Source organism: Castor canadensis, chromosome 14 (assembly GCF_047511655.1).
Source record: "Castor canadensis chromosome 14, mCasCan1.hap1v2, whole genome shotgun sequence".
NCBI lineage: Eukaryota > Metazoa > Chordata > Mammalia > Rodentia > Castoridae > Castor > Castor canadensis.
Genome location: NC_133399.1, coordinates 101,976,154 through 101,997,606, shown reverse-complemented (window position 1 = coordinate 101,997,606; position 21,453 = coordinate 101,976,154). Strand labels below are relative to the sequence as shown.

General features: G+C 45.2%; 1 protein-coding gene across 3 annotated transcripts in view; it reads left to right on the top strand.

Moving 5' to 3' along the window:
* Pebp4 (phosphatidylethanolamine binding protein 4) overlaps positions 1-21,453 on the top strand; it is a 198,938-nt gene that overhangs the window by 100,783 nt on the left and 76,702 nt on the right. For all 3 annotated transcript variants that reach the window (XM_074055174.1, XM_074055173.1, XM_074055175.1), the window contains exon 4: positions 7,373-7,471. In XM_074055174.1, the coding sequence (XP_073911275.1) occupies positions 7,373-7,471 (99 nt within the window). The remainder of the gene's footprint in view (positions 1-7,372; positions 7,472-21,453) is intronic.

The following is a 21,453-nucleotide window of genomic DNA, read 5'->3' as shown; positions in this document are numbered from 1 at the left end:
GATCCTTTCCCACGTTTGTTGACAGGCCATACAATTCTCTCTCTGGTGATGTGGCACTATAGGCTAATGCACGTGTTCTGGACATACTCAAGGTAGGCTGGGCACATTTAATAGGTTACAAATAATACGTGCTGTTTCTGCTTACAACACATTCAACTTACTGTAGGTTTATCATGATGTGACCCTGCTGTAAGTCAAGGGCATCTGCACATACCATTTTCTTTTGTCCGTCATCTGTGCATGGACATTTAGGTTGATCCCAGACCTTGGCTATGGTGACTAGTGCTGTAGTGAGTACAGGAGTGCAGATAGCTCTTTGAGACCTTGATTTCAATTCTTTTGAACAAATCCCAGAAGTAGCATTACTTCTGCTACTTAAGGTGAAGCTGACCTTCACCTTCAGAATCCACCAAATAGATGTTGGAACCCGAAAGAAAAGTGATCATCTAGCTCAGCCTCTTTATATTTTAGGAATGACCCAGAGGGAGAACTTAGCTAGGATCGCCTGGCCACAGTGTATGAAGCATTCATGGTATCCATTACATGCCTGGCACCTTACTAGGTCTGCATGGTAATCCCAAAGAAGTATACAGCAGTCTCTGGTCCAGACAAGGAAACACGTGGCAAACATGAAGATCTCCAAGATGATTCTACTGTTTGTTGCTGCTATCGCCATGCTGGGGATCGAACTCACATCCTCAAGCATTGCTAGGCAAGAGCTCTACCACTGAGCTACAGCCCCAGGCTGATTCCATTGTTGAAAACGTTCATTGCATTTCCTTCTCTCGTGCTTAAGAGAATGGACCGCCATGGTCACAAAAGAGTTTCACATTCTGGAAGACGGGTGGATCTCAGCTGGTCAGCACCAGGGAATGGGTAGGGCCTGAGTCAGACTTCAGGTAGTCTAGCTAAGGACCCAGCTCTCAAATACCCTGTTTCCCAGTTTCTCTGGTGAACAAACCCCACAACCCCGCCCCCCCACCTCTGCTAAATATTTGCAAGGTTTCTTTCTTTCTTCCTTCCTTTCTTCCTTCGTTCCTTCCTTCCTTTTATTTTTTTGGTGGTACTGGTAGTACTGGGGTTTGAACTCAGGGCTTTGCACTTAGTAGGCAGGCACCCTACCACTTGAGCCATGCCCCCAGCTTTGCTAAACATTTGCTAGGGAGCTTCTGTTGCCAACTAGAGTTATGGAAAGAGTTGAGTCCCAGCTCCCTGAGTCCATTGACAGAGAAGATCTGCAAGCTCATCACCACAGAAGCCCTTTCCTTCCTGCTGAGTCTTTGAAGAGTTTTGCTGTGAGGGTGCTTTACAAGAAGGTGTTCTCTGTTGTTGGAATGAAATACCTGAGGTTCGAGGCCATGGTACCATCTTATTCTTGGCTCTGGTGAGGGCCTCATGGTGGCTGACATCACAATGGCAGGAGCAAGAAATCACAAGGTGAGACAGCAAGCCAGAGAGCAACCAGGGGCTAACCGGGGTTCCAGGAAAGCTACATTAATCCCTTCCAAGGGCACACCCCTAATGGCCTAAGGACCTCTCACTAGATCCTGCTTCTTAAAGGTCCTGCTACCACACCACCACCACTCTGAGGACAAAGCCTCCAATATATGAACCCTTGAGGAAGAAATGACTAAACCTCAGGACATGATCTCCCTAGGGAGCCATGCCGCACAACTCACCCACCCTGACTAAGTGAGTCTGACAGTAATGTGGGATGACTGCAGGTGGGGGTGTGGATGAGAAGCCTCCGTTGGGAAGAACCCCTTGGCTATTGTTTGAACAGGGAATGAGGTCCTGAGACTCCTTCCTCACAGTGGCTTTCTTTCTTTCTTTCATTCTTTCTTTTTTTTAAGTACAAATCTTTTATTGTAAGCACAAAAGTAGTGCATTTTAGTGAAGAAACCCTGGAAAATGCAGAAAAGTACAGCGAGGAAAACCAAGTTCATCGTCATCCCTTCCATTACAGGCTGTCAATCACATCTTCACTGCCTGCTTTCCTGGTCTTCTTGCCATGGAGGTTGTCTGTGTGTCTGACGGGTGCTTCTGGTGTTGTTTTTAATGGGGTACTTAGGTTTTCCTTTGGCTCTGCTGACCTTTTTAAGGTTTTTAACTCTGGGGATAAATGTAAAAAATGTGTGCATCAATTTTCATAAGCAAAGATGGAATTTTTATTTTGGCATGTCTATCATTATTAATGAAATTGAACATATTGGTTAGTTATAGTTCTCATTTTGTGAATTTCCTTTTGCTATTGTCTACTCTTCCAATGGATCTGAGTCTTTCTCTAATTGATTTAAGAAGTGCTTTAACCTTTTTTCATAGATCTTACAAATATGTTTCCTTGGTTTGTTGTCTTTGAATTTTATTCTACTTTTTTGCCATATAAAAGATTCAAAATTATATCTAGCTAGAATATATCAATCTTTTTCTTCCTGCCATTTACTGTTAACAGTTTGGTAAGTATTTTTCCAGACATTTTCTATGCATATGCATATATATCTATAAATACATGTATCGTTAGATATATAAAGTTTTCCTGTACATTGGAGATGTCATCCTATCTGTAGCTTGCTTATTTCACATACTAGAATATTGTAGATACTTCTCCTCTTAGTAATACAAAGATCTAACTTCAGCAGAGTGCTCCATTGAATGAATTCAATATTGCTATTAAACCAGTTCTTAAATTTTGTTTTTCATTTTTATATTTAAATATGAAAGTTTTCAGGCATCTGAAAGAGGTAGGAACCTAAGTCTATTCCACCTAATGAGTCAGTTGTCCCATAGCATTTATAAATAATCTACCTTCCTCTTCTGGTTTGAAATAACTTTGTCATATATTAAATACTATATATTAAATGATTACTGTCATAAATTAACATATATATATATATATATATTGAAAACTTGAGTTTATAGATTTTCCATTTTCTTTCTTTTACTTATTTCTTCCTTAATGCCATGGTGTTCCAATTATTGTAGCTTTAGAATGTATTTTATTATCTGCAAAATCAATACCATCCCCTTTCTTCTTTTAAAATTTTATCTTGGTTAATTCTTTTTATTTACTTCTTTTTTTGCATTTGATTATGAACTTTAGAATCATTTGTGAAGGTCCCAAAACATCTACTTAGGATTTTGATGGGAATTAATAAATTAAGGCTTTAACATTTTTGCAAAACTATTATTTCAGTTTAAAAGCAGAGTATACCTCTCCTCCAGGTATCCAATTTTTCTTCTTATATACATCAGTAGTGGTTTTGGTTTCTTGGTATAAGTCGTGTGTATTCTGAGATGTCTTACATTTGTTATACTTTTAAGTGGGGTTTAAAAGTATGTTTTATGACTATCATTAGTATACAACAAAGTGCTGATTTTGCATACATTTGGTAACAGCTTACTTTACTGAATATTAGTTTAGTTTTTCAGTTATTTTTAATGGATTTCTCATGTAGACAATTGTGTCATGTGAAAAAAATGGGAAAGAGGAAGAATAAGTAGTTTTATTTCTTCTTTTACTGAATCTATACTTTGTTTCTTTTTATTTTCTTGTTGCTTTAGCTAGAACCAACTTGGATGTATACTCCTGGGATTCCTCTGGGATCATATACACATCCCAGTATTTTCATCTCTTTACTTATTTTCCTCTGAGTCCTTGAGACTTTTGGGGGGGTTATCTTTGCATTTCTCTGATTTAATTTCCTATGGCATCCTATAGCATCATTTCCTATATATGGTGCACTGCTCTTTTTGGATTTTAACATTCAACAATCGATATTTTTATCTCTAGATTTCTTGTCTTTGGAAAGTTACCTGTGATCCCGAATGGTCACAAAGGAGGTCCCTTTGGGTCCTCATACCCCACAATGGCTGTCCTCCTGACACAATCTCCACCTTGCCCTTGAACTCCATGCTCTTCTGGCTCTCCTCCTAGCTCTCTTCTCCTGTCTCTTCCTCTCCCTCTTTGAGTTCCTGAGTTGTACCAGTCTTCCTTCTCCACAAGTTCTCCCTGAACAATCCCATCCATCCCCAGGTCTACTGCCCATTTGCCAAGTCTTGAGAGAGTTCTGACCTCATGGCTCTATTGAACAGACATCTTTGCTTGAATGTTTCAATGCCAGACTCATGGGCTCACTGTCTTCTAGCTTTGTTACTCCTAATGGTGCCATCATCCAGTGACTGCCCAAAATGGAAGTTCAGAGTCAGCCCGGACTTCCCTTACCAAACACCTCCCTGCCTTTGCGTGTACCCTTCCCTATGCCAACAGAGAGTTTTTCCTGATCCTTCACCTGGTCGTCCTTCAAGGTCAAGCTCAAAAGACAACTCTGAGACTTTCTGGAATTCTTTTATATTTTTTCAGCAGTACTAGAATTTGAACTCAGGGCCTATACCTTGAGCCACTCCACTAGCTTTTCATTTTTTGTAATTTGTTTTTGAGGTGGGGTCTCATGAACTATTTGCCCAGGCTGGCTTCAAACCACAATCCTCCTGATCTCTGCCTCTGAGTAGCTAGGATTACATGCGTGAGCCACTGGTGCCCAGCAGCCTTTCTGGAATTCTTAAGGTAGAGAAATTTAGGTTCTCTCCTCCTTGTTCCCTCAGTACTTGATAAATGCTCTTCTACCAAGCATTTGGAACACTGTAGAGAAGTTGTGTGCATGTTCAGGTCAAGAGGAAGACCAGGATGCCCCTATTCTTTCTCACTTCTTGCTCTCTCACAACCCTCCCCTCCATCATATCCCAAGTCTAAATCCCCACCCAAGTTCAACCCAACTACCACTTCTGCCATATTGCACCTGAGCTAGCCCACAACTATGGAACCCAACTACATACCTGTAGTGTGTTCCTCTTCTTATTTTCTTAAATGACTACTTCATGCCTCCTTCTTCTTTGTCCCCAAACTTCTTACATTCCCTCTTCCCCTGATGACCTTGCCTCTAATTCACTGAAAATAGGAGCAATTGGAAGACAATATCCAAATTCCTCACCACCACATCTTCCATTTCTCTTGAATCTGAACCCACATCCCCTGTTCCTACCAAAGACATGGCCCCTAATTTTGTTCTGCCTCTTGTCCCCTCCCACCTTCCCTGAGTCTAGGCTCTTACAGTGATCCCTTTTCTCCTCTCCAACATCTATACTTGCTTTTCTACTAGACCATGTCCTTTGGCTTCCATCCAATCACCCATCTCTTTAAAAAAAATCCCTACTTCTCTAGTAACAGCCCCTTCATGTCTCAGTGGTCCTTCACACCAAATCCTTCTTTGTATTATTGTCTTTAACAGCTATCTCCAATCCATGTCTCCCATCTCTTCTCACCCTTTGCTGACTAAACATCAGTCCCTTCAACTTCCCTGAGCCTTGTCAAGATAACAGGGGTCACCAAGCTGCCAATCAAACACATTGTCACAGGTGTGTCCTCATTTTGCTCTACCTTTCAGCAGCATTCAAGACTGCTGACCACATTGTCCTTGAAATACTTTCTGCCTTGGCTTTCACAACACCTGCTCTTTAGGTCTCTCCCCCCTACCCCACCTCCAAGGTGTCATAGTTTCCTTTGTTCAGTGTTTCATGTTCTGCAGCTCCAGTCATGAGACCTCTTTTCTTCTGTGTACCTACCAGCTCTGTGAATAACCTCATTATTCTATGGATTTAGACACTGTACCTGTGTCTATGACTCCCAAGCTTCTCAAACTTATTCATCCAGTCCTAGCCCCTCCCCTGACCTCTAGTCTCTGACAAGTAAAGTTGGTTGTCTTCTAGGAGGCTCTTGAAGCTTAACAGGTCTGAAACAGAACTCTTAATGTCCTCCTCCAAACATTCTCTTCTCCATGTCTTCTCAGTATCCTTAAAGGGCCCAGTTGCAGGCCAACAACCTATAATCCCAGCACTCAAGAGGCTGAGGCAGGAGGATCTCAAATTTAAAATCAGACTGCTTACATAGTGAGATGCTGTCTCAAAAACAAAACAAACAAAAGCAAAAGAAGGCTCAGATGCTCAAGTCCAAAACCGGAAGTCACTCTTGATTTTTCTTCCTCCACCCCCAACCCACTTCCTTCCCATCCAATCCATCAGTAACCCCTCTTAATTCTACCTGAAAATATTTCCCCAGTGCACCTATTGCTTTCTGTCTCCATCACTATCGTTGTAGTCCGAGGTACTACTGTACTGCTGAAGTAGTCCCCTACCTGCCTCCTGCTTCCTCTATTGTCTGCCAGCCACTCAAACAATCAGCAGCCCAAACGATCTTCTAAAAATGTAAACCTAGCCACACATGGTGGCACATGACTATAATCCCGTCTTCTTGTGAGGTGAAGATAAGAGCATCACCATTCAAGGCCAGCCCATACACAGTGAGCTGGGATCACTCTCTGGAGAACAAAAAGAGGAAAGGGGGTGTGGCTCAAGTAGTAAAGCACCCGCCTAGCAAGTGTGAGGTCCTGAGTTCAATCCCCTGTACTGTAATAAAGAAAGAAACATACATATATAAATACACAAATAAATACATACACACATAAATCAATCGATCGAGCAAGGCAAAGCATTGTCCTGCCTAACACCTTCCAGGGGTCCTGTTGCATTTGGGGTCAAATTCTCTCCTTACCCAGGCTTAGAAAACCACCTGTGACTGGCGACTGTCACCTCCCACCCCTCCCTACTCCATGCCATCTGCCCCCGGCCATATTGGCATTCTTGCTGTTCTGCAAAGACACCTCTTCCTCTCTCCCACCCGAAGGCCTTGTCACAGGTCTTTCTCTTCTCAGACTGCTCACTCCCTCTCAACCCTCTGATTTCATTTTCATCAGAGCCCTGAACACGACTGGACATGTCCCCCTGCCTATTTGCTCATACTTATGATCTGTGTCTTCAACTAAAACTTCCTGAGAATATGCATGTCATTTATTGTCTAGTGCTCTGTTGACTTCCTGGAACCTGGAATCATCTCTGGCACCCAGTAGGTATTCAACTAATGCTTGTTGAAGGGATGAGTGAATCCTAGTGACTCTGACATAGAGCAAGATCCCATTTCTTTGCTGAATTAATAGATAAGTCCCTCCAAGGGTGCTAGAAGCTCCTGGAAGGCAGACATCTGATGTAGGTTTCTTTACTTCCTCCACAGCACTAGCATGGTGCAACATGGGTACTTAGTAAATGTACCTTGTCATCAGGGCCTAGAGACCTGTGTTTACATCACTTCTCTGAGACAGACATGTGACATGAGAGAAATGTCATAAGAACAAGGGTGAATTGGGTAGGGAGTGATAGGGACTGGCCACATTCTTGACTGGGATGGAGGTCACGTCTCCCCCGTTGGGATTCTCCTATCAAATTCCAGCCCCCCTGCTACATTACTTGTTGGTGTTTGTTACAGGATGCAACCTACATGCTGGTGATGGTGGATCCAGATGCCCCCAGCAGATCAGAACCCAAAGAGAAATTCTGGAGACATTGGCTGGTGGCAGATATCAAGGTAAGGAGGCCACAAGCCACTTTCAGACTCATTAGGAATTGTCCCTGAAAGGTATCATTCTGTGCAATCCTCAGCCCTCACTAAGGAGGGCTGGAACCTAAGGTGAGCAAGGATTTCTCCGTCAGCTTGTCCCCAGGACTCAACTGTCATGGCTTCCCAAGTCTTCTAACAGCTTTAAAACATGTCCAAGAATCAATAGAAGAAAGTCCAGTTATCTAGCATTGGCTGATTTTGTATGTGTGTGTATGTGATGTAAGTCCTTTCTTCATGGCCAATGTCAAGGTACCAACGATTAGAACTGACTGACAGAACTTCTGGAAATGTAACAGTTGGAGCCAGTACACTGGATTTAGAGGCCCTGGTTTGGTTCTGCACAGTCCAGGTAGCAGTACTAGTAGGACAGGGGTATCTTGTGGGGGACCCCTCCTCCTGCTGGGCAGGGGACATGGAGAAGGCGTAGTGATTTCCTTTCTTTGTACAAAAACAAGCAGCCACCTTCATAGTGGCCATGGTCTCATGATAGTTACAAAGGAGCCTGGATCTCCCTTTCCAGAGTGGGGGTGAGGAGATTGGGAGAGGGCATTGGTGTGTGGGGGCTGCAGTGGGGGGAGCTCTATTGCCAGACAAACTTTTGGTACTCTTGGTTAAACTGAGTGGATCTCATCCCTCACCTAGTGGCCTTCTAGAGATTTTACAATCCTGACGGGCAGTAAAGTCATCCTTCCGTAGCCTCAGGGGGTTGGGGTTCCAGGATCCACCATGGATACCCAAACCCAAAGATGCTCATGCCCCTTATATAAAATGGCATAGTGTTTACAAAGAACCTGTGCTCAGCCTCCCATGGCTTTAAATCATCTCTGGATTACTTGTAATACTGAATACTATGTAAACAGTTGTTACGCTGCATTGTTTAGGGAATAATGTCGAGAAAAAAATCTGTACATGTTCAGTACAGATGCAATTATATATATATTTTAACCCCCTATTGATTATATCTGAAGATCTGGAACCCACAGACACAAAGCATCAACTTTACATAAAATGAACTTGTTTCTCAACCTCATACGATCATGGAGTCTTATTCATGAAGGTCTGACGGTAGACTTTGGGGAAATCCACTCTAGCCTGTAACACTCATGAATCTGGGCTTAGAAAACCTGCTGATGACTTTGGCAACGAATGTGCAAAGGCCTCAAGCCCATAAGGTGGTGAGAACCCAGAACTAGAAAAACTAAGTTCATTACCAATACAATGACCTCTGGGACCCCCCAAGGCATTTTATCTTTATCCATCCTATGTGAACCTTAATTCTGACTCACAGTCATTGTGATGGTCAATGAGATAGCCTGACGTGAGTGCTCTGGGAAACTAAAGAAAACTCCAGATGCAAGGCTGTGTGTCTGTCCTGCTGGAGCAGTGGGCAAAAGAAGGGACATCAATCCATCAAACTATTGATTTCTGTGCAAGGTGAAGGACACAGCCCTCCTTAGAGGTCACCTGGCCGTGGTCTTGAGGCAGCAGCAACTTCTTAGGCAGTTTCCAAAATGGGCTTGGTGATGCCGACACCCTTCCCTGGCCAGGCGAGGGAAAGGCTTTGCAAACACAAGAAAGGTCAGTGCTGGGCAAGGTTCATGCCATGGGGCAGGAAGGGCAGTGAGGGCACAAAAGGTAGACATCAGCTTTCCCCCAGTCTAAAGCATTGTGACTTTCTGAACCTGGGTGAAGTCCACAAGGGTGGACGGCACAGAGAGGAGCAACGCTCAGAAGATCACATCCCACACGCACAGGCTTCCTGTGAGCGAGTTCTACTCGGAGATTCTGACGCCAGAGAGCAAAAGCAGCTGTGGATAGAATGGCTTGCTAGTTGAGGGGCCCTGGGACTGTGACACTGCCTCTCTTAAGCTTGGAGCCCCCACTCCCACCCCACCCTCACCCTTCACCCTAATACTCACTTCAGGACACGTTTCTCACCAACAACTCTGCTGCAAACAAGGGCTGAGCCTCAGCAGCCCTGCTTAGAGACACAGCAGGTGACAGGTGGCAGCTGTCAGGCAAGGCTGCTAAGCCACAGAGCTTAACCAGGGCCACCTGCCCTGGTATAGCCCTCACTTCCCGCTCAGGCCGGACAAGGCTCAGGTTTCAGTCGCATTTCCACCCACTTTCCCTAGTCTGTCTGCCCAGCAGGAAGCCGTGACTCTCCACTTGCTCTGCCACCTGCCCCACATTCCCCCAGCCACAAAAGCAGTGTTAGCTGAACAGGTTCAGGTCTCAGGTCCTGACCTCAGCCAAAGGAAGGCCAAAGGAAGAGAGGGCTCTATGCAGACCTCAGAGCACTTCCTCCGTGTTGATGCCCGGGGCTGGGAGGGTCTCACACTGCAGGGCACACTCACAGGTGCTGGCAGCTTGGGAAAAATGCAGATTCTCGGACCCCCCACCCCCGCCCCAGAGCTTACACTCCACTTGACCTGGAGAGAATGCCACCTCCATGTTGGACAAGCACCCTGTGGGAACTACCAGCTTGGGGGAAAAGATGCGGAGTTGAGGGCTGGGATGGCCTAGTGGTTAATGTCACCCATGTGTGGAGCCATATTCGGGTGAAATGCACTTTTGAAATGTGTGAAGCTCACGGTCGCTTTGTGAACTAGCATTTTCCTATTTTACAGGTGGGGAAGGTAGAGGCTGGAGAGGGTGAATGACATAGTCTCTCAGCTGGTGGGTTGTAATGGCAATTCTTGGATGAATGTGCTGACTCTATTCTTTGCCATCCCAGGCAGTGTAGGTCACGCTACACCTCCCCCACAGCCCACATGGCAAGTGGCCACCATACCCTCTCTGTAAAATGGGAACAATACATCTGAGGCTTCCTCCCAGAACCCCCAGCTCACTCTCTGATGGGCAGAGGCTTCCAGGGCACCCTCCCCAGGGCTGCTATCTTGGTAACAAAAGCACATCCACTCAGCATAAAACCACACCCCCACATATCATCGTGACCCAAGCAGTCTCAGCAGTAAGGCACGCTACATTGTCATTGCAGTGACAATGGCCCTGCAATTCCCAATGGCCACCAAGACAAACTTGGTGGAACCTAGGCTAGGCTTGATATAAGAGGCCAGGTCTAATTGGATAATGGGCCAGGCCTTAGCCATGGGAGCCTCGCAGTAGGGATAGTTTTGTTTTTGACTCTTCAAACCGAACCAGGATGGAAAACAACACTTAGGAATACAGGGAACATCTAAAGCCTCCACTGTACCCCAAAGAGAGTCAAGCAGAGTGTAGATAGAGTAGGATAAGGCTCTAGACCTGTGGACGACTTAACAGAGGCCGGGAGTCAGAAAGGGCCCTCACAGTAGGCACTATTCAGTGTAGCATTGATCAAGAACAAGGACTCTGGAGCCGGGCTGCTGTGTTCAAATCTTGAAGCCACCATGACCAGCTGTGTGATCTTGGGCTAGTTGCTCAGCTTCTCTGAAGGTCAATACCTACATGGTAAATGTAGTCTCTCCCCCACACTGTTGTTACAAAACTTAAGTGTTTAGAACAATACCTAAAACACATAGTCAACTATAGACATTTGTTTACTGTCACAGATTATCACTTTTGTAACTCAAGTACCTACTCTAAAGTCAGAAACACAAGTAAAATAGAGGAACACAAAACAACCCTGTCCTGCTCAGGGATGGTACTCTGAAGGTTCAGGAGGGCTTGAGTAGAATTTCTTACACCTGTGAGTTTTCATGGGCTCAGCAACAGGGCTAGCTCTGTCCCTGGGCAGGCATGGGCAGATCCATAACACCTGCCATTCTCCTTGACCCTCTGCAACCCTCCCACGGAGCAGCAGAGATTTCTAGCAGACCATTACAGACTACGTCTTTCTGCCCCCAGTGCTGTGTCCTCCGTGTTTCCTTCCAGATGCTTCTCGGTTCTGATTCAATCTAACTAATAATCTTCATGCTGAAGTCTAATTAAGATACCAATTAGTTTGCATCATTCATTTCAGAAGGAGCGCTTATTGGTTCGTCTTCTATTTATCTCTGAAATTAGTGCTCGGGCTTTTCATATAGATACTTCCATTAGACTTTTTTATTGTTAATGGGAATATTGAATACAGGGAGATGGCACATTGATACTTTCTACAAAGAATATCATGATTGGTGACAAAGAACACTGAGAACAATTAAGGAGACAAGAGTACCTTTTTTTCTTCCAAAAAAGAAAATCTTCCTAGAAACCGTCAATGATTCTAAAATTTGCCCTATTTTTTTTTTTTTTTAAGAAAGAAAAGGAACCAGCAAGTTCATGTTTCCCTTTCATTCAGTGCCCTCAACCCTTGACAGCTGTAAGTGCAACCAGTTCTGGGTTGAATTAAAAGTACCTCAGAGGGGTCATTATTCTGTCTACTTTTCTATAGGGTTGAATTTTTTTCCCATTATTAGAGTTTTTTGTGTTTTTAAAGGACCTTTAAGTGTGTTAGATGAATAAGATAAATGGAAAAGAAAATCCAATGTGCAGGGCAGGAATTAATACCCCCTGCTTTCTAGTTCAGTGGTCAGTATGCATTTGAGTGATTGGTCCCTCTCCTGGGTGACCTCAGGGAAGTTGCTTAACTTCTCTGAGACCATGGTTTCTCATCTCTACAATGGACACAGAGCTTTCCTCTTTAGGGCAGAAACAAGTTAAAAAACAAATTCCACAGGCAAAGGGGAGGAGCCTTCCTTAGAGAGAGGCAGGACAGAGAGCCAGTTTGCCCTGGTTCCTAATCAACCAAGCTGCAGATCCTGTAGAAATTTGCACGTGTGGATATAGATAATTATGTAATGTGGGTTTGTTTAAATATAGCCAGAACCCTGCTAGTGATAACAAACAGAATAAACAATTGTTATCAGGATCAGCATTGGAGATGAAGAGCACAAACGGAGGCAGGACTGGTAATACTTCTTGATGGAGACTTGTCTGTGCCGTTATCCAGGTGTTCTTTGAGGGTCCATTTTAAGTAGGACCTATGTGTCCCTAAGAGCACATAGGCTCAGATCCATAAAGAGTGGTAACTGATAGGGACAGTGCAGGGATGGCCCTGGTTAGACACCAGACTTGTACATAGCCACCCTGGAGGGGAGGAATAAGAGCCTGGAATTTTGGATTAGATGAACCAGTGGAGTGTCCAACTCCTGCCAATTCCAGACAGGCAGCTCTGAGCCTCAGTTTCTTCATCATTAAAATGGACACGATAATAATACTGACTTTCCCAGTGTTCCATGGGATTAAGACTCCTATCACAGAGCTAGGCAAAGTGGCTCACCCCGGTAATCCTAGCTACTTTGGAAACAGATAGGAGGATCAGAGATCAAGGCCAGCCTGGGCAAAGTTAGCATGAGATCCTATCTCAAAGAACAAAGCCAAATGTGGTGGTATATACCTGTAATCCCAGCTATGTGGGAGGCGGAGATAAGGGAATCACCGTCATCCAAACCAGCACAGGCAAAAAGCTCAAGAACCTACCCGAAAAATAACAAAAGCATAAAAGTGTTGGGGGTGTAGCTCAAGCTAGGCACCTGCCTAGCAAGCACAAGGTCCTGAGTTCAGACCCCAGTACTACCAAAAGAAAAGAAAAAAGACTCCTGTCACAGAAGAGTAGGACCTCAATAAGGTCCTCACCACCCCCAACTTCAAGATGTGACCACAGCAGCTATTTAGGATTAGCAAATTCCCTTTGGAAATCAGGTTTTGCAAAATAAAAATTCTGGAGAGGGCCTCTCGAGTCTAGATAGATCAGGCCCAGCCTGGAGGACCCATGTGACCCAGGCTGGCTTTGGTGAAGGTGGGGACTGAGGCTGGAGGTGGTCAGTCAACACCATCATTTGAACCCTGAGACTTGCCCTGTGACCTCATGGACCAGATGGGTGCCGTAAAGACTGGGGCTGGCCTCCCCATAATCACCCCAGACCCCAACCAGGACAGTGTACAGCTGCAGGGGAGGACAGGTCTCTGCCTGCTTCTCATTGGCTGGGCCAGGCTGCAGCCCCCAGCCCCATTCCTCCCTGCTATGTCCCAGCAGCACCCCTCATCACTTCCTTGTCACTCACAGTTCCCCACTCTGCTGTCATTGTCCTAGTCCAGAGATGCCTTCTCTCTCACTCAAAATAATTTAAATAAAAATGTTGCTACAAAGTGGGATATTATCTTTTGATGAATGTTTTTAAAGCCCTTTAGGTTTTCATGGTAATTTGCGGTGTAAAATTATTTGGAGATAAGAGCCAAATTAGCTCTCCTATGCTGAGGTCACTGTGTCCCTGTTACCCCTGTGAGCAGTGTTTAAATATAATCAGCCCTTAGACTAACGCAGTATAATTGTGCATTTGAAATAGCTTTTTTTACTCCATTCAATGAGTCATTAAAATATTCAAGGGATAATGCAGTGAATTGGAAATGAATTTATCATATTATCCCATACATGCTGTAGAGCTTCAGGTAACTAAGGAGAGAGGGAGGGAGGGAAAAAGAGAGAGAGAGAAAAAAGAAGGCACTCAGGAGAAAGGGAGCCTGGGTATAGGAGCTCAGTAAACAAAGCTTTCATGGGTTTATGGCGAGTAAGTATGGAGTGGCCAACTGGGAGGGAGAAAAATAAATGTTATTCTTCGAAGTGCTCTCTCTCTCTCTCTCTCTCTCTCTCTCTCTCTCTGCACTCAGAGTCTGCTCTGCCACAGCTCCGCTGTTAACTTATTTTTATCAAATATGTTTATATCAGAAAGTCGTTATGGAAACCAATTCTGCCATCCAGGAGAATTCCTGGATCAGGCAGAAAAGGCTCTCTCTCTCTCACACACACACACACACCCCACCTCACACAGCATGGCACAGTCCTGCCCTCCCCAGCTCTGAACTTGGTACTGATCGACAGGAGTGGCACCCCGGTTCCCCTCCACAGGCAGAGCTGGGAAACAGATCCAACTGTGACCAACAGTCCTAATCCACTCCTGCCCTAATAGAAGGAACTTGGGCTTGTCACTATCCCCAGGGCCTCAGTCAGTCACCTACCCTTCAGCAGAAGCTCTTAAGGAAGGGACATGTTGGGGGTGGGTGTTGTGGCAGAATCTTTGAGGCAAGTTCTGTCAGTTTGCACTGTGATACTACATGCAGGATAATGTTTTCCGCCCTGGCCACACTACTTTAAGGGACTAAGGAACCAGCCTGAGAAAGCAGCTGGAACAGTGAGGCTGTGTAGAAACCATATCAGAGGGAGGCAGGTCAGCCTGGCGAAGCCATCATGGGAAGCAGGAGGACCTCTGCCCTTAAGACTTGCAGAAACCTCAGCAGGAAGCAGGGATCTCCCATGGCCTCCACTGAGCAGTGTTAGCACCCATGGGAGAAGTTGGTTATCAGGAAGAATTTCTAAGAATTTGAATGGCATCTACCCTAGGGAGTGAGATCCTTGTCACTGAAAGTAATGCTCTCTGGGTGACTCAGAGAATTGTCTTCCTGGGTAGGTGACTGGTGCAGGTAACATCTGGGGGTTGGTCCTTCTGTGTCCCTTGGTGCCTCCAAACAATGCCTGCACCTGTCATGTTTCGTCTCCTGACTAGAGACAGACACTCTTCTTAGAACCTATATCCATATAACTAACCACAAGAACCATTAGAGAAGGAAGAACGAGGAGGAGGAGGAAAATGGCAAAGAGAAATAGGAGAAAACCTTTATACACTTGGCATATGGTATCTAGCTCTGTACTTTACATTAATATCTCATTTCGTTCTCACAAAAGCCCTAACAGAAAGGTAACAGAGATAAGAAAATTGAAGCCCAGGGTGAGGAAGCAACACGCCCAAGATGTCACAGGTAGCAAGTGGCTGAGACTTGAGTCTAAAGTCTACACAAACTCACATGGCGATATTGCCTGGATTATTCATTTTCTCTTGCTAAAACAAAATACTGGAGGCTGGGTGATCTATACAGAAAAGAGGTTTGTTTAGCACACAGTTTTGGAGACGGAACGTCTAAGATTAGGCAGCTGTATCTGGTCAGCATCTGGTGAGGGGCTCAAGGTAGGTGATGTCACAATGGCAGAAGTTCACACCAAAGAGATCATATGGCGAGATAGGAAGCCAAAGGGATTTGGATGTCAGGCTTGCTCTTTTTATAACCCTGGAAGGAACGAACCAGGGTCTTAAGAAAACTTCATTAATCCCATTGGAGGGCTGTACTCCTATTAGGCCCCACCTCTTAAAAGTTCCACCACCTCAACACTGCCACACTGGGGACCAAGTTGTTTTTAGCACATGAATCCTGGGAGACAAACCATTTCCAAATAGCATAGCATTGCTCTCTAGAGCTTGGGAAGTCTCCACACCCACTACCAAGGTGTAGCCAGTGGGAGAGCTTGTTTCAGGGCCAGCCAGCATAGGTGCTAAGAGGCAGCCATGGTGGTATGAATGGTGTGGTTTGAGGTTGGTGGCCCCTCTCCCCTTAGCCATGACAGTCCTGATCTGGACATTTAAGTGCAGCATGGATCCAAGAGATCAATTCTCCAACATCCCATGAACAAATTAGTGACCTCCCTGAGTCTGCATCCTCAACTGCGAGGAGGAGGAGGCTATCACTTTGCAGGAATGTTGAGCACAGGGAGATGAAATTTGTAAAATGCCCAGCACACAACACCTGGCACTTAGGAGTTTCTATGTATCCAACAGTTCTACTCAGTCCATCTTCAATTACCCTAAGTCCTCCAGGAAGCTTAAAAAGTTGAGCCTTTGATGATAATGAGCATATGTCCCTCCTAAGAGATAGGACAGGGACTGGCTAGGGGAATGAGCTGCCCACATGGTTGCAGTTTCAAAGACCTTGAGGAAGAAAAGGCACCAGCAGGCATTGGGATAATAGGGAGGCGTTGGGACCAACTGTTTAATTTGCACCGCGCGCAGTGCTGTGATTATTTTTAAAAATAAAATTAAATAAAAGTAAGTCTTTGATGAATCCACATTAGGAATTTTAAGCATGGTTTTTCTGATGCTCAGTTGGAAAACTAAGGCCAACACACAGGAAATAATTAGAACGTGTCAGCAATGTGGAGTCAACTCCAATTGGCCCATTAGATTCAAGGAGCTGTGAGTGGAGAGCAGAGGACACTCCTCTTCTTGGCGAGGCAACCTCTCCTCCTTTAAGGCTCAGCCCAGATGTCACCTCCACTAAAAGGCTTGCTATGACACCCCCAGAGTAAAGTCACTCCTGCCTGTGCTCCTACAACATTCGGTCAAACCTCCACTAGCGCCATTAGTTCATTTGTTCATCATTCATCCAACATTTATTGAGGTTTTTTGTGTTCTGGGTACCATGCTAAATGTTGGGGATAAAATGAGAACAAGACATATTTCTGCTCTCTGGGAACTCATGATGTAAGAGAGAAAAGAGTCAAATAACAGCAAATCCATGGATGGATGGACGGATGGATGAGTGGATGGATGGATGGACAGATGGATGGATGAGTGGATGGATGGATGGATGGATGAGTAGATGAATAAGGGTTGGGTGGATAAATAAGCAGATAGAGGTGACATCACTCTGTGATGACTTCATGGTGGAAGTAGAGATTGAGCTTCACCTTAAATTATGAGGCAAGACTGACACGGCCAAAGGATACAAGAGATTGCATTTCAGGAAGGGAATAGCATAACAAAAACTTGATGTATGATGACGTAGAAAAAGTAATCATAAATAGAATTTAAAATATTATTGCCAGAGTTTGCTAAGTAGTTCCCCTCCTATAGTCTCACCTGCACAAAAGTACCCATCTTTCTTTTAGGGAGTGATTTTTCTAAAAATCTAAATGTGATCAGAGTATTCTCCTGTTTGAAGTCCTGTTTGCAGTGGCTCCCCACACCCCTCAGTCTCCTGCTAACCTACTTGTGATGTCTCAAAAGCCTCTCCTTGGTCGCAGCCTCTGTGACCATTACTGGCTTTGCCCATTCTTCCTAACAGCCTTTCTGCAACCTGCAAATACTAGTTGCTTTAAATTGGTCACCATCTCTGGATAAGTTACACCTTCAAGATCCAGAAAGAGCTGAGATTTGTAATCATGAAATTGTCTCCAGAAACAGGAAAGGAAAACTGTGAATTCTTGAATTTAGGCTGGTGAGTGTAAAATCAATCCTCATCAAAATCAAAAGGCAGCTTCATAAGCAGATGGCCTGAGACAACAGAAGAGAAAACAGTGAACACAGGAGTCTACATAGGTTCACCAAAACCAAGTCACTCCTGACCACTTGGATTTCCACGTTGGTAGCTGCACTGGTCCTTTGGACCAGGAGGAAGCTGTATGCAAAACTCTGCACAGCTTGACTGAAGAAGGTGTTAGAGCACATGGATCATGGGAACCTGTGGGCAAGGGGGAGAGACTAAACTTCAATGACTATTGCGTGAGGTGGGTTTGTGACTTGTTTACAAAGCAGTCCTGAAGAATATTGACAAACCAGCATATGCCTGTCATCCTAGCTATGCAGGAGGATGAGATAGGGAAGATCTCAGTTCTAGGCCAGCCTGGGTGAAAACATAAGTGAGACCCCATCTCAACAGAAAAAGCTAGGCATTGTGGCATGTACCTGTCATCCCAGCCTCTGTAGGAAGCATAAACAGGAAGATCACAGTTCAGGCCAGCCTGGACAAAAAGCAAGGCCCTATCTCCAAAATAACTAGAGAAAAAAAAAAAAGAAAAAAAAACTGGAGGTGTGTCTCGAGTGGTAGAGCACCTGCCTAGCAAATGGGAAACCCTGAGTTCAAACCTTTGTACCACCCCAAAAAACCTGAATTGACAAATGGGTTAGTATGAGTCTTAAAGCTTGTCACTTGTGACATGCCACAAGTCTGGCATGAGCCTCACCTTGTTCAATATTTGTACGGATAGCATGCCCACCAAATTTGTGGGACACACAAAGTTTTAAGGGATAGTTAATATTATGGGTAACACAAAATAGTTAATTTTGGCAAATCAAAAGGATGGGCCTGCATTGCAAAAATTAAATTTAATAGGGATTGATCTAAAGTTCTATATTTAGATTCCAAATCAACGGCACGCATCCAGAATGGGGAAGATTTGGCATGTCACAGGTTCATGAAGGGAAAAGATCAAGAAGAGTTTTTGTTAATTCTTAAGCTAATTTAAATCCAAATTTTAAGCTAATGTCAAACCATAATGCAGGAGTTAAGACAGTTAATATAATCTTAAGCCACACCAGTAGAAGTAGAGGCTTTTTTAGATCATTGAAAAATCAGGACTTGCCTTTCTGTGAATTGGTCAGAGAACCTCTGTTCATTCATTCAGTCATTCATTCAGCATATCCTCAGCACATCTTAGGTGGTAGGTCTTATTCAGTCATTGCAGACCAAAAGTCTATATAATCAGATCCCTTCCATTAAAGAGCTCCCTGTTTGGGAGGTGGGCACAGTGCCTCCTAACTACTCAGGAGGCAGAGAGGCGGAGATCAGGAGGATGAAGATTTAAGACTAGTCCATAGGGGGTGGAGGGTTAGGGTTCAAGAGACCCCATATCAACCAATAAACGCTAGGAGCGGTGGCACACTCCTGTTATCCCAGCTAGGCATGAAGTATAAATAGGAGGGTCACAGGTCAGGCTGGTCCTGGGCATAAACACAGACTGTATTCCAAAACTAACCAAAAAGGGCTGGAGATGTGGCTCAAGTGGTAGCACACCTGCCTAGCAAGCACAAGGCCCTGAGTTCAAACCCCAGTATGGCTACAAAAAAGCTCCTTGTCTCCCTGTCTGGTGAGGAGAATACAGAAGAATACCAATGACTACAGTACAGAAGGGGCATGTCCATACAGAGTTAAGCCTCAAGAGCGATGGGAGATGGCAAGGGAAGGAGAAGGGTTCCCTCAAGGCAGAGACCTGTGAACAGAGTCTGACAATGGAGAGAGAGGCAGAGAGGAGAGCAGAAAGGAATCAGTGTGGTCCTGAATGATAGGAGCCCAATTAACTGGAGTCAGTGATCCTGGGGAATTGTTCAGAAGATAGGGTCAGCAAGGCCAAAAGGGAGGCTGTGATGGATGGAGGCGCTAACCTGACCACAAACCTTGAGTCACCTGGGAGGTCACACCAGACCAGTTAAATCAGAGTCTCCAGGGATAGAATCCAGATATTCCCTATTTTTAAGGCTCCCCAAGTGAGGCAAATGTGCATTAGGGTAGGACGAGGAAGAAGTGTGGTGTTGCTAATTCAATGGCCTAAAGTGTCAGTGATGCAAGGTGACTAAGTTCTAGTGACCACTACAGTTTACAATACTGTATTGAATGCTCAAAAACTTGTCTAGAGGGTAGATCTCATGTAAAGTGTCCTTAACAAGACAAAGAAGAAAGGGGAGAAAAAAGGTGCATGGGGGTTGGGATTCACCAGTGTAGGGCATTTGTCCCAGGCAAGGAGTTTTGCACACGGACTACTGGAGAACTTTAGTGGGGGTTAAAACTTGCCTTCTGACTGGGTGCAGTGGTGGACACCTGTAGTTCCCAGAAACTTGGGAGACTGAGGAGAAGAGAGGAACACTTGAGCCCAGACATTAAGACCAGTCTAAACAACATAATAAGACCTCACCTTTCCATAATTCTCTCTGACTGCTATGTAGGGAAGCAGCAGGTGAGCACAGGAAGCGATTTCCTTGCTCTTTTGGGTGGGGTGACAGCTGTCTGCACCAGGCAAGGCCAGAGGCCATGGTGGGGGGGGCAGCTTTAGGACCTGCTGTGATGTTAACAGCCAGTAGGACCTGCTGATGCATTAGACATGGCGGGTGAAGGTGAGGTTGATGGTGGCTCCCACATGGAGTATAGCAGGGTGGGAGACCAGATCAAAACTTCCATCATAGACACGTGAATGCTGAGAGACTTTCTGGATCACCAAGTGGAGATTTTAAGGACGAGATTGAAATGAGTGTGGAGGGATGGAGACAGCAGGCTGTCGTAGCAATATGCGCGTGGTATTTACAGACAAGGGGTTGCTGCCTCTTGGGGCGATGGAGGGGAGAGAGTTGGGTCTGCAAATTTCCAAGGAGAAGCTGTCTGCTGGAGGTTGAGCAAAAGACTGGCTAGATTGACTCTCAGATGGTAGGACTTAGATGCTGCCTGACCCCAACTTGCCTGGAGTGGCTGAACACCATCTTGGAAGGAGATTTGTGGGGAGGCAGTGAGGCTGGGGCTGTGCAGGGCCTTGCAGGCCAGGAGAAGTTGGCTTCATCTAGCAGGGGATTGAGTGCAACTTCAGTGTTTGGGACCAGGATTCAGAAGACTTGTCTACTAGGCCACTTGCTAGCTGGGTAACGCTGCTGTGGTCTCTGCCCCTGGTTCTTCCTAGTGTCTCACCTGCAAAGTCAGGTGGATTTTGGTGACAATGCTAACATCCCATCATTTATGGCTCCATACCTGATCCTCTACGCCTTTTTTCCTGCCAAAACATAACCCTCTCTCCCTGGGCCTTGGAACCCATAAAACAAGTTCTAAGTTCTGTGCAATTCCCCCGTGCTTGCTCTCCCTCTCAACAAAGCATTTCTGAACGCCAGAGAGAGTGGCGTTATTAGAGGGAGGATGTGGAAACTGCTTGCGTTTATTTTAAAAGGCAAATCACTCGCTCAAGCTTTATTATTAGTCATGCCTGCCTGGGAACCTATTTCCCTAGTGATTTTTGACCAGTGGCTGGGACTAGTGTCAGGTCAGTGTTGCAAACCTCAACTATAGGCCAGAGGAGCAGAGTGGACCACTGAGCTGGGGCGAGGCCTGAACAACTCTTATTTTAGGAGGGAGAGAGCCAGCAGCCTCCTGCTGACACTGGGGGAGGACAAGCCCCGTGGTAGAAGGTATATTGTGGGGGGAGGGAGGTACAGAAATCTAGATGTGCCAAGGTGAGAGAAAGGCATAGCATGGGGCAGTGGAGCTGGGGAGGAAGGCCCAGGGGCAACCTGGGCTCACCTGTCAGCCTCCACCCAGAAAGGCCCAAG